At 33.0% G+C, this 14259-nt stretch overlaps 1 protein-coding gene across 2 annotated transcripts in view; it reads left to right on the forward strand.

Moving 5' to 3' along the window:
* The window catches only part of LOC129909920 (uncharacterized), a 134204-nt gene that overhangs the window by 111541 nt on the left and 8404 nt on the right, over window positions 1-14259 (forward strand). The window contains exons 4-6 of one of the 2 annotated variants that reach the window (XM_055987091.1): window positions 10426-11200; window positions 11264-12107; window positions 12174-12430. In XM_055987091.1, the coding sequence (XP_055843066.1) occupies window positions 10793-11200; window positions 11264-12107; window positions 12174-12379 (1458 nt within the window). In that variant the 5' untranslated portion in view covers window positions 10426-10792 and the 3' untranslated portion in view covers window positions 12380-12430. Of the gene's footprint in view, window positions 1-10425; window positions 11201-11263; window positions 12431-14259 lie in introns of both variants that reach the window. The other variant, XM_055987090.1, reaches the window with a different exon arrangement.

The raw sequence follows: 14259 nt of genomic DNA on the forward strand, positions 1-14259 counted from the left end.
TTTTTTATATTTTCAAAAAAATATGGACAAGTAGTGGTGATTAGCAATTTGGCTCCAAAAAAAAAAATTTATTTACTTTAACAATAAGGTAATAGGATAATAGTCCTATTTCCTCACTTATTGTTTTTATTTTTTCTAAAAAAGCAACAATTTAAAAAAATTCAATTTTCATGCATTGAAAACTAAGAAATAAGTCAAAGATAAAAAAAATTAAAACAATATGAAATAACAATGTTCAACAAAATTAAGTATTTTATTTACAGTCAATTACCTCCAAGTCGATCTATCTCATAAAGGCCATTTTTCCAATAGGCTGATAATCATCAGCTTAGGGAGAGAAATATGCATTTTGCCCAAATTCAACATAACGGTGATTGGAAAATTCAAAAAATCTGATTTCCGTCAATAAGTCTGTCGGTCTATTCTTCTGTGCCTCCATCTGTACACATTTCCACCGCCTAAAAAGATGGACGGATTTCCTACACTTTTGGTACATATGAATTTGTATGGAATTCTGAAAGTTGTTTTTGTTGACTTGTAATATCTTAGCTTAGAACGTATACCTTCCATTCAAATGTTTCGATTGTTAAATTTTAAGAAAAGTAATATAATGTATTAATTCATTTAACTCGAATTTTTCTCTTATTAAACCAATTTTGATATTCCACTGTTGAAATTCAAATATAATAAGGGAATTATACAGACAACTTCAAATAACTGTTAAATAAAAATATTACATATTTTTAATAAGGTTTTGAACATTATAAATTACTATAATGCTTACAATATCAATTAGCAAACTAACCGAGGTAATTTTTATAATAATATGAAACCCTCTGTCGGCACACGGGTGCGAATTTGGCACGAAAAAAATAAAAAAAAATGGTCACAAAAATGTCTCTTAAAAAGGGTGAAAATATAAATTTTTGGAATTGTGAATACAATATTCGAATTCTACATCAATTTCATATATGATTTTCTATAAAATATTAAGACGGAAAAAAGTTATAGCGACATGAAAAAGTATAAACCAAATTCGCACTCGTTTGCCTAATCACGTCACAAAAAAGAGGTCTGGTTATAGAGGGTTAAAGTACCTATTATTTTTGCTTTTTTTTTATAAAAGCTGGATTTTTTTTTATTTTTATTAACAATGATTGATCTTTAATTTTAATTAAGGGTAAAATTTATTTAATCAAATTTATTACTTCAAATTTCCTTAAAATAGATCAAATTTAAATAAAATTGATCGTCAATTTTTTAAAATAAGAATACAATTAATTTTATAATATCTTGAAATAACGCGATAGGTATAATTAAAAGTACCAATCTACAAAAGTGAAATAAAATCCGTCCATTCATAGAAGACATTAGAAGAATAACGAAATTCTCATTTAAACATTCTAAGGAAAAAAAGCAAAAATTCGGAGAATTTTTTCACTGCTTTGACCCAATTTAGAGCGTGCGTCGTATTTGAGTGTTAAACAAAATTAAATGAAAACGTCCCTACTGCACATCAATAAATAAACGAGTCTAATATATTTAAGAATGTGTTTCTTAATAAAAAAGACGCTTCTTAATAAATATAATTAAAATCAAGCAAACAATTTAGGAACGATTTTTTTAATTTGAAAATCGCAGAAGTAAAAGAAGTACTCTTTATTAATACAAATTACTTTTGTGCTCCACGTTTATTTTTTCTTTAACATTTATGTTGTGTTAAATGTATTCGAAAAAAAATATATTCCACATCCTAAAGTGAAAATAAGCAGGTGGTTTTGTTTACACAAAATAAAACCAACACAATAGTTCCTTATTTAAAAATGTGGAAAATAAAAAGAAGATCCTTTTAAACACATTTAACACTACTACCTCCCTTTGCACATGTTTATTCTTCTTTTTCGTGTCTAATGATGCACATCGTACCTATACCCCATTTGGGACTTCGGCCAACCATGAAAATATTTCCTCTCTACACTTATACTATACTTATCCCTATATTGTGCTCTTAAAAACATTTACATCTCAAATTCAAATCTCAAAAGCAATTTTTTTTCCTCTATAACATTATATTTAAGTTTCTGCTTTAATAAGCAAAGTGAGACTGTGTATTGTTGGTTTTTGTTGTTGTTGTGTGTATTAATAATAATAATTATAATTGTTATGTTTTCCTCAAGGATAATGTTTTCCTGCCGCGTCGCCTCTACAACGAGTATAAAGTGAGAATACAAAGTCGACAACCATTATATTTTTTCTTTGTAATTTAAATTAGTTTAAAAATTGTTTCGATTACGTCAGAAAACGAATGAGAGTACGTGATATTTGGTGTAATTTTTTAAGAAATATTATTTCAACCGTAAAAAATAGACATTCGGTAAATTAGTTTCTAGAGTTTCTTCACCAATATAAAATAAATAGGATTCAATTAGGAAGTTTTTTAACCCTCTGTCGGCACACGGGTGCGAATTTGGCATAACAAAAATAAAATCTGGTCACAAAAAACTGTCTTTATAAGGGTGAAAGTACATTTTTCTGGAATTGTGAATACTATATTCGGATTCCTCGGAAAATTCTACATCAATTTCATATATGATTCTCTATAAATTAGTGAGACATAAAAAAGTTCTAGCAACGTGAAAAAGTATAAACCAAATTCGCAAAAAAGAGGTGTGCCTACAGAGGGTTAAAGAAAAAAAAAAATAAATCTGAATTAAATGAAACCTATTATTAAATAGATTTATTAACTTTAAGACCCTGAGTTTGAGTGCCAAATCAGTGAAGTCTGTTTTCTGAACCTAAGACTTTATGTGGGCTACACGTGTAGGTAGGTATCCTTTCTGATATTGACAATTTATTTTTGTACTTTCAAAGTTGTTAAAAAAATATTATAGATTAGTTGTGAACCTTTCCTTGACAAAATACTAAACATAATTATAAATAGAAAAACTTAGCTGATATTATGATATACGCTAGTCATTCAACCTGTCCTCATTTGGTGTCACTAAGACAATATTTGTATAAGAATTTCTTCACTAATATGCGATACGGTTCATATAACTTTTTTTTTCTTCCTCAACTTTTCTCTATTGACTGCACAAGAAAGAAAAATAAACTTTTATTTCTCCCCTTTTTTTATGGATCACATCGTAATAATTTCTGCATTTGAAAAATACCGACTTCAGCCACACCTTTACAATATATACTATATACGTACACATTTTTTTGTATATTTATAGTATATCATCGAAAATATCGAATAATTTGTGTAGACAACTCATATTTTTGTTTGTTTGTTGTTTTTTTTTTTATTTTTTTTTTGGTTGAGATAAATAAACCACTTTTTTGTGGTCGATGATATCAAAACGTTCAATCACTCATCCACAATTTAACGCTGTTTTTCACTCGTACACAGTTGATTGGTTACATTTAATGGAATTACACAAAAAAAAAAAAAAAAAAAATGACGATGTTAAAAAAAAAATCTGTGGTCTCATTTGGAAACATTTTGTAATAACCTTTTATAGATTTTTATCATTTTTTGTTGAATATTGAAGTTCTATTGTTTCGTGTATAGATATTTGGTTTTGTGTATATTGGTTTTTAGGTATGGCTTTTATGTTCAAATAAATTTTTTTGTTCATTAAGAACTCTAACCCAGTAACCAGAATTCCTTTTCGATGGAAATTTTGTAATACATTTTGAAAATTATTTCATTTCTATATGTTGAGTGGATCGAATCATATTCAATTCGCTTTTAATTGCTTTTTTCAATTTTTTGTTGAAATGTAAAACACACATTAAGCTTCATATTGAATAGAAGGATTTAATGCTTAGGTAAAGTACTCAATTTTTGTTGAAATAGAACCCAGTTTTGCATAAACCATCACAAAAAAAATTATAGATGAATTGAATCCCTGGAATGACACGTAATGCACAACAGAGAATTTCTTAAAATTCTAACAAAAAAGGCTTCTATGATTTCCTGAGCCAATATCAGAGTTTGATTTTTAATAGAAAACATCCTACTTCCCATAAAATATTTTTTTGTTTCTTTTAATTGTGTCTTCTGTTAAACGTTTTTATTAATTTCAACGAAAAAATTGAAGACGGAAGCTGTATGTTAAAAAAAATACAAATAAACGTTGTGGATCTTTTTATTATCTAAAACTATAACAAATAATTTTTGTTTCGATAAGAGGAGAACTTTTGTCAGAAACCACCAACCACCTCCTTTATTGGCGAAGGATTGCGATTCAATCGACTTTTCCTCTTGTCTAAACCATATTAATCTTAAATCCTCATTACTCTTTTTTTTTACAATTTTTCCAAATTTTGGTCTCTGAATACGACTTTGACACTGGTCTAGTATCCACAGTTAACGGAATCTAGCTTTCTTTTTCGCTTAAATCAAAAAACCTTAATAAACACATCAATAGTAAAAATTCATTATATTTCCTATCGTTGAAGAAGGCTTTCGATCTCAACGGATTAATTTTGTATATATGTCTTTTAAGACCTGAATCCCATAAAATCACAACCCATATACTCGACTCGTAGTAAAATCTATCTTACTCTACCGTCATACATGTTTCCGTGTAGATGCAGCCTCCAAATAAGATGAATTCTTATTCTCCCTAAACTTCAATTGCAATTGCACTAACCTCCATTTAAAAGTCTTTGGCCATGGAAAAAAAGAAAAAAAGAATTAAACAAAAGTCAGTACGAATTTCGTAGCAGGACGTCCGGGAATCTGATGGCATATCTCTCCGAAAAGTAAAACCATTCTTTTCTTTTGTTTCACTATTTCGACAAAAGTAAAATAGTTGCCCTTGATATTCCAAAGGCTTTTAAGTTCTCTTGTCAAAAATGAATTATCAAATGGATTAGAAATTATATTTCAAACCTCTATTTTAGATGAGTTCAAATCTGACATCCACGAGATTATTGATGGTGTTCCCCAAAGCTCCGTCTTTTATAACCCACCTTTTTTCGTATTTTCATTAAAGATAACTTTTAATCCTCTTTATTTTTTGCTTTCACACCCTTTTCCTGACTCATCTCCCCATTCCTTGGTTATGTAACTAAACGGAAACATTCGATCAACACATCAAAGACCACTCGCATTATAGCACATTGCAATAACCATCGCGCCACGAGGTACTACTTATTTAATTGCATACAACAAGACAAAAATAAAGCGACTTTCAATATTATCACTTTCCTTTAGTACTTGAGTGCAATTCTAGTAACATACTCGTATCTGCCCTCAACTCAATTTTACGAATCAAAATAGAAGTTTTAAGTCCAAAGTTTGTAGAAACTTCTTTTTTAAGACATTCGAAATGTTTCAAACTCTCAATACCTTTCATTCTGAAAAAAATGGTTTTTACCCTTGAATCAATTTTTAAACTGATTCCTTTTAAAAGTTACCTTCTTGTATTTTACTCGTTTCTCTCGTTGGAACTAATTACTAAACCTTTACTGTAGATATCTTAAAAAAAATGTTTTGTTTTTGCCAAAAATTTAACAAAAAATTAGGTATTTACATCATCACCCGAAATGGTCTTTCCATTTTTTTCTGTAATTTTCAAAACCCCTTTGTTATCAAAGAAAATGTCGAATACTTATTACATCAATAAATTACCTCCATACACATATATATTTTTTATTTTTGAATATTAAAATAAAATATCCTTTCTTTATACCTATCACGAATAACAACATCATTCATAAAAGACGGCATCATCTTTTGAGTTTTGAGGGTAAATTACTTTCATTTCTTATTTTCTTCTTCTTGTATTTTTTTTTTTTTTTTTAAGAAAAAGTATTTTATTTATTTTCTCTTATCATTCATTGGGAGTATAAATCATAGCCTTTCCGTCTCTATAAAAGAAAAAAAAAATTACGAAGCTTTATAGCATCCACACACACAATCCGAACATTAGCACTCCATTTCCTTCCAACTCCACTCACTACTCTATCTATACATTATGCACGCTATACACTTAAATAATATTACTGAGCGCAAATTCCCAAAAGAAAAGATTCTCTATACTCACTGTCGTGTCAGCCCCAGCACTTCACCACATCACCAGCCATAACACAATCGTAATAATATCTCTCCACAAATGTATCTTCTTAACCAGCAGCACCAAACAACCACCACCTATAACATAGTATAACCAGGACAAGACAGCCCAACCGCCTCGCCTCGCCTGCCTGCGGGCGGGCGTAGCCCACATTATGTATCGGATTATGAATTCGTCGCCTCCGACATTCTTTCTATTCGATTTCATTTCGTATCATTCATGTTCTATAATTTCATTGAATTTACAAAAAAAAGAAACAATGTAACTCCCCATCTTCAAAGTGAAATATTGACAAAAAAAAAAAAAGCTCAAAGATACTTTCGGTGTCAGCTTCCTTAGTTCTTGCAATATGAGAGATGGGAAAGAAGACAATCTTGAAATATGCGAAGATAGAATGAACAATTCAAAATAAAAAAAAAAGAGCGTAACGAAAACTATCTGTTCAAACCCATCATCCGTGTACAAGCAAAACATACATTCATCTGGCATAGACACAAGCTGACTGTGCGACTACTGGCACTGGGGCTGGGGTGAATGGGCGGCTTAAAACGCCATTTGTTTGGCTCTTCAGTATGATTGATTTATTGTTTAGCTTCGTTTTCGTGTTATATATGGTGAAGGACTTGGGTGAAATAACGTTGGTGTATATGCCACTGTCAAACACCATCAGTATTTGGTTTGGTGTGTGGCTGCTTTCTAATGCCCACTCGTCCACCACAAAATCCTCCACAAAGCCGCCTGAGGCATCACATTTAAAACTGACAAGTGATGACATTGTGAATGAAATTGTATGCAATTTCGTAAAAGGTACTATTTCAATACTTTGTTCTGGAATAATAAAGTTACTATCGTTATTTTGACTGAGATAGGTGATAGCCTGACTATTTTCTCTATGTCAGATGGTTCATTTTGATGTTCAAATTGATTAAATAGTGGGAATACAATATACGTAGAACTGTTCCATAAGACCGCACTGTTAAAGACAGCAGAACTAAACAGTTTCAGTCAAAAAAACATCGTTTTGAAACTCAAAAACATTTTTGTTCCCTACAGTCCAAAACAACGTTATTGAATAGAACTTATGATTTTATGACCCCTGTCAAACGCTGAAAAACGTCATTACTATCACTTATGATTTAAACTTATTCTAACCGATTGTACTCTGATTGCCACTATTTATCACTATCACATATCTATTTATTTATTCTAAAATCCTTTGTAGACCTCCGACTCAGAGAATTTTATTTACTTTTCGAAGTTTTCATCGTGTTTTTTTTTATTTTGAAGAAATACAACGTTAATGTTGCAGTTTTAGATATTTGTAGCAACCCCCCTTATAGATGTGTCCTTCAAAGAATCCTATTGTCAACAAAGTTTGTCCGAAAAGTAAAAAGCCTTAGTACTTATACTTATCCTTCGGAATTTATTATGCATACATTTAAAATTTTTCAATAAATTCTTCCTTATTTCGTGACCTTTCTTTATTAAAATATTTTGTTCTTTTTCGACGAAAAAGAACAAAATATTTTAAAATTTTTCTTATTTATGACATCTTGGAAATTCTTCAATGTTGTTTCCTTTAAACAAATACAATTATTTCATCATATCAAACAAATGTTGTCCTCAAACTCCTCTGAGAACCGTTTGGTTGAAAGACGAAGTCGGTTGAGACTGACTTAATAATATCCTTATAATTTAAGCTGATCATTATTATTAATCAATTGTTGCTTTTATAATATCGAGGGTATTCTAGCAAATTTCATTTCTGTCTTGATTCGATTAGAGCTGTACCTAAGAGTATGCTTCGAGGTTATAAAGCCAACCCCACTATCAGAAGCAAATGATTTTTTCTTACCGAATAATTAAGACAGAAAAGCCATACAAAGCCTCAGAGGTTGCACATTGTTCTGAAAAATTATAAGAAACATCACTCGACTTTAAAGTCCAAAGATCTTGACTATTCCGGTGGCTCTCACTGTTCACTGCTATTATTCTGAAAATAGTCTATTTCTCCCACGGAAATACATTTTTCATTTTTTTTTTTGTATACATTCAGTCTTGTTATGAATTCCATTCGTATCGAAAATTTGCTACGATTCCCAAAAAAATAATCACGGAATCCCTGCGTAATGGAAAGTTTCATACAAATTGTCACTATATAATCGGATTTTGTGATTGTTTTATTCGGGAATCTAAGAAATTTTCCAATACGAAGGAATACGTGATAAGGTCCATTATCCTATTCTTCAACTTTTATTCCAAATAAACGTAAAAACGACAAACTGTCTTCAACAGCTAACTTTTTTGAAGGAAGTCCGCTGTTAATTTGATAGTTTATCTTATCAAATAGTTGAACTATTGCGCTTGATATTTCATTGTGATAAATCTCTTGTTCTTTGGATTAAAAGCTATATTTCCAAACATCATTACAAGGGGTACCTAAAAGCTTCTTGTCTTTTTTTCTATGCATTTCTCTCTTCTAGGTATGTATGTGCTTTACCAATCACCTATGGATATTTCAAAAAATGCCTTACAAAATGTATGTCTTACGTCTAAAACTAGAGTACCATTTGCAAACTTGGGCGAATTCTTTCTTCAATCGCATAACACGAATGTAAAGTACTATCCTCAGTGACTTTCAGTTCTTACCATTAAAAGGAAATCGGTTTAAAAAAGAGGATCACAACAAAAACATTACTGTTAAAAAAGGAGCCAAGTTCTCCTATGTTGAAATTATGCTGGCACAAAAAGTACTGAGATGTAAAAGTGTACCAAGTTCTAAAGTTTGGGTTCAAATTCGTATCAATAAAATTTTGATTGTTCTCTTGACAATTTTTCTTTTAATTACCGATTTTTAAAGTTATTTCAAAAATTGTCAAGTAAACAATCAAAATTTTATTGATAAGAATTTGAACCCAAACTTTAGAACTTGGTACACTTTTACATCTCAGTACTTTTTGTGCCAGCATAATTTCAACATAGGAGAACTTGGCTCCTTTTTTAACAGTAATGTTTTTGTTGTGATTTCACTACTTTTTGCAAGGTATGGCTGTAGAATTGAAAATCTCTATATTTGATGAAAATTCAGTGAAAATGGGCGGTTGCCACGCCCCCTGGCTGAAATTCTCAAATTTTAAATTTTTTGCTTTGTATAAACTACCATCTCTACCATTCTACCAAATTTCAAGATTCTACGATAATCAGAAGTGCTCTTTTATATTTAATCAAAATTCAGCGGAAATGGGCGGTTGCCACGCCCCCTGGCTGAAATTCTCAAATTTTAAATTTTTTCCTTTGTATAAACTACCATCTCTACCATTCTACCAAATTTCAAGATTCTACGATAATCAGAAGTGCTCTATAATATTTGATGATAATTCAGCGGAAATGGGCGGATGCCACGCCCCCTGAATTGAAAATCTCAAATTTTCGATTTTTCCCTTTGTAAACACCACAAGCCCTATCACCGTGTAAAATTTCAAGTTTCTACGTTAACGGGAAGTTCTCCATAATTTTGATGATCTGTCAGTGAGTGAGTGAGTCAGTCAGTCAGTCAGTCAATCAGTCAGTCAGTCAGTCAGTTACGGTTTTTGCGATTTTTGAAGCCCTATATCTCAGAAACTACTCATCGTAAAAGGCTGAAATTTTGTGAGGAGTTTGGTTTTGACAAGCTCAATAAATGTAGCAAGTTTGAAATTTCTAGCATCTTTGGTGTGGAAGTTAGAGGGGGGTCGAAAATGGCCTGAGTTGTTTCCTGTAAATAAGGGTGTAGTGCCAAAGTTGCTAGAGAACTTGGCTGGGCACTACCGTGCCCCTTGATATTCTTTTTTAAACCGATTTCTTTTTGCCCTTAGATTCCTTCTTATTGTGGTCAATATTTTCTCTGTACATTAAGAAGTTCTTAAGTCAAAAAAGCAGAAGAACTCTTTCCATTCTGTTAATGAAAAATAACGCAGTTTTCAATATTTTTAAATGAAATTCTATTGCCATCGCCAAATCTTCCCATTTAGTACTTTTTTTTGTGACAAAAACATCAACACTGGCATAGACACTAGACACACCACCCATTTAAGCAACCTCAAATGCATACAACTTTTCCAAATTAATGAATAAATATTGCGTCGTAGCCCTATTCGTTATGGTTATCCTGTTTTATCGCCACCCACCACAAACTCTAACCACAAGTGTACTTATCGTAAATCCCGATCCCGTAGTTGTGCGCATGGAGTAGCAACCATATCGTAGTTTATATATATTTATTTTTTTTTGTTCCTTTATTCTTCTTATACTCTTTATACTGATTAATGTCCCCTTTTTGTTTAATCTCATTTTATAGAGTGGTGTGTGATGTGCATCAGTTTGAGCAGTGACTGCAAAAGGAGACACTTCCAAGCAACAACCTGAAGCGCAGTAAATACTTTTTTTGTATGCCGCCTATACTCAGCAAGCTAGCACAATGAATACCGATGGCATTTGAGTATCCCTGAGAGCTGGAACTACTCGTTTTTCATATCCATCAGCATCCGATATTATATTGTCTTATCGCAATTGGGTTCCTGTGACACAACACTCACTCTGTGAGAGACTTCATAATTGAACTCATGAACATTGAGTAACTGGAGAAACTTCCAGCACTCGTCATATTGCACACTTTTTCATAAAGAAAAAAAACCTACAACAACAACAAAAAAACCGAAAGTGATATGTATCCATCAGCGAAATTTTCCGCTCGGCCTCCATCGCCGCAATTTGTAAATTTCTCACCACCCTCAGATTATCCATCTGCGGTGGCATCGTCATCTACATCATCAGCTCCTCACCATCATTCAATGTCGATGCGACATCCTAAATCGTCGTCTAAAAGCATGATGATGGGCAGTGACGGAGACAGCATTTCCAGTGGAGGAGGTAGAATGATCTCGTCAAACACAATAAGTGGACGAGGTGATTTAATATTTCCCGACGACATCGAAAGCATAGAGTTTTGCATCCCACCATCGAACGATATGATGCGAGCTGCCACTAATGCCTGCCATGGTGACTCGTTTTCGGAACGTCGAAGAAGAGGACACAGTAGAAGAAGTAATCAAAAAATTGACACAGAAAAACAGGTGAGTTTGAGATTTATTTATCCACAAGTTTCCATTTTAAAACCAATTTTTTTGTATTTCCAGGTTAAATGGTCAAGAAAAAATCTAGCGGCGGCGACAATGGATAGATTCGAAACGAATCAACCTTTAGAATATGGTTTTGCTGCTGGAGTTGTAGCGCCAAATATACCACCAATGGCAATGACTCCATCAACATCGGCTATGACTCCATTACACCAGTCAATGCCAGGAACGCCACAGCAACAACAACAACAGCAACAAGCACCCATTAATCATGTCTACTCGTATGCATACTACGAGCCTGGTGCTGCTAAATGCCATACGAATATACCTCACAAAGATAGGCTATCACCAATTCTGCCAATTCCTGGCCCATCAAAGAGCCCACCGAGAAATTCCATCCGAGCACTATTAGCGAAAAGTTTCCGTTCGAAAACATTCAATGCAGCCAATTCATCTGAAGAACGACATACATACACCACCCGTTACGGAACCACTGAAAATCTTTACGAAGAAGTTAATGAACAGAAAATTCGCAAAGTCTTATCGGACAATCGAATAGGCTCAGCTAATACTGGTGCTGTTAAAGAAGAATTGCGTCGCGTGCAGCATAACCATTTTCGTGTCCTTGACGAGCTTAATTTGTCGCTAGAAGCACTTATCATGCCGCCAACCCCACCTGATATAAGTCCCACCCAGGAATCATCGTCGGAGAAGCAACAGCAGCCACCAGTGATGTCCCATACCAGTTTGGAGAATCTGTCCAGCACATTGAACTCGATTGAACTGAAGGACCATACCTGCATCAATCCGGAATTCGATGAGGGAGATCTGGATAGCGGATTCAGTGGCAGTGGTAGTAGTAGTGGTGCTAGTTATAATGAAAGCCTTAGATATTACAAAACAGGTACACAATCTGTGATGCATACAACAACTCTGCCACATAATCTAAGAAGTTGTCGGTCGTCAACAGCCTCTGGTACATCCACATCAAAGAGCAGTATGAATTCATCAGAGGATCAGGGTATTGGCATGCTAACAACAACAAATACGTCTTCCTCTCCATTTAACTACAACAATCGTCGATGTTCAGATACTCAACGGTCGTCGGCGAGGTCGGCATCAGCATCGGCAACTGGTACGAAACCGAAGAAAAACTTTTGGACGATAAAACCGTGATGCTATACGACGGCCATAAGAAAATTCTGTCGCAAATGGAGTATTGTGGTGGTAAGTTGTTGTTTTGATTTTGTATTGCAAATTGATAAACAATTGATTTATACCAAAATCCTTGGATATCACTTAACTTAAGATGAATTTTTATTAATAAGCCGGTTTATGTAACAGTAAGTGTGTTGTTGTTGTAAATTATGTGCATAATTGTTTTTTACATATTTGTTAATACTAAGAATCAATAGAGGGCTTTGTTTTTTTAATTTTATTGCTAAAAAAAGTTATTCACTATTGTATTAAGTGCTGCTGTGCATCTTAATTTAAAACTTCTTTACATACTGGCTAGTCCATTTATGGTTCTCTTCATTTTCTGTCCTTCAATTTTATTTACTTTCGATATTTCCCATGAGGAGTAACAAGTTCCTAAGGTTTCTTGAGTAATGCTGTTCTTTTTTTTTTTAATTGTAAACGGAATAACTTTTATTGCTATGGGAGCCATGACGTGTCAAACCTTAAATACATATTTTTTTCTTATTTTCAAGATCAGTAATACATTTAGTTTGTTAGCGATAGTTTTTGTAAGCAAATTCAATTAACGTACGTTCAAGGTCATGATAAGAATCTCAATGGATCCCTTGCGTTCCCCAAAACGTTAGGTTAAATATATGAGAGTTGAGGCTAAGTTAGTGGAATGTTAGAGTAAGAAGGCCTCATTGAACCATCTTGAAATCAGTATGACTTAAGATGTTCTATAATGATCTCATTGGGACATTGAGTTGACTGGGTGAGAATATGAGTTTTATTTTGGATTTTTAATTTATGCCATTTTGCCCTTATAATTCGATTAGGTTACCAATGTACTAGAATTGGGTTTTGTTGAGGCCATGTCAGTCGATGAAGAACAAATTCCATCATCTTTTTTTCATCGAATTCATTGCATTTTTTTAGATTTTGAAGATATCCTTCCCCGGAAAAGAGAAAACCTCTGTTGGTTGGGTATATCTTTCGGATCCTATGATATTGTATTTCGGTTACTGATCCAAAAGTAAGAAGAAATATACGATGATGGGCTTTACAAGCTGTTTCTAATGGAATAAGTTACTCGTCTGCGGGAACACTATTCCCTTTTGGTATCAATGTTTGGTTTTGGTGGAAGGTGATGTTCTGTTACAACGGCTTATGGGAACTGGAGCAGATATTTTTTCAGAAACACTGCCTCTTTCGATTAATTGAAAAACCCTTTAAGAATTTCATTTACATATAAAAGTGCATCTCACCTTAGTCAAATCTCTCAATCCTTCCGGCTTCATTAGCTGGTTCCTGTGATTTATGCGCGGAGTGATAAACTCAGTTCTAATAGAGGATACTCTGTTTGAATTTATACCACTGAGCCGTTCATTTTTCTGATACGACTGTGCGCGTTTAAACTTCGATTCGAGAGTGAATTGAATTTAATAGGCTACTATCTGTTGAATTCATTTCAGCCTCATCTTAAACCGTTGCCTGTTAAGTCGTTTTCGGAATAAAGTAATAACTTATTTGCTCAAAAGAATATGGTTCGCAAATTGAAACTTCTTTCCTTGGTTGAATAGTGTTGAATTGTATGGTTTCCTAGATCCCAGTCACTTGAGTGCTTGGTAAAGTTAGTTCCGTTACAAACACATGGAGCAAAGGTTGTGTTATGAAATATTTTTCAAATTGAAAATAAAATGGTCAAAATTTTCCTTTGCTCCACGGGTGATGTCACTTTGGGATATGTAATGCTGAACGTAATTTACGTAGCAGTTGGTCAGTAAATATTCATGTGGCAGGGTTACCAAGTTTCCTGGGTTACCATATTCTTAATCAAAATAGTTAACTACCAAAGACAACTGACATTCATGTCA

The sequence above is a fragment of the Episyrphus balteatus genome, chromosome 2, assembly GCF_945859705.1.
Source record: "Episyrphus balteatus chromosome 2, idEpiBalt1.1, whole genome shotgun sequence".
Classification (NCBI taxonomy): Eukaryota; Metazoa; Arthropoda; class Insecta; order Diptera; family Syrphidae; genus Episyrphus; species Episyrphus balteatus.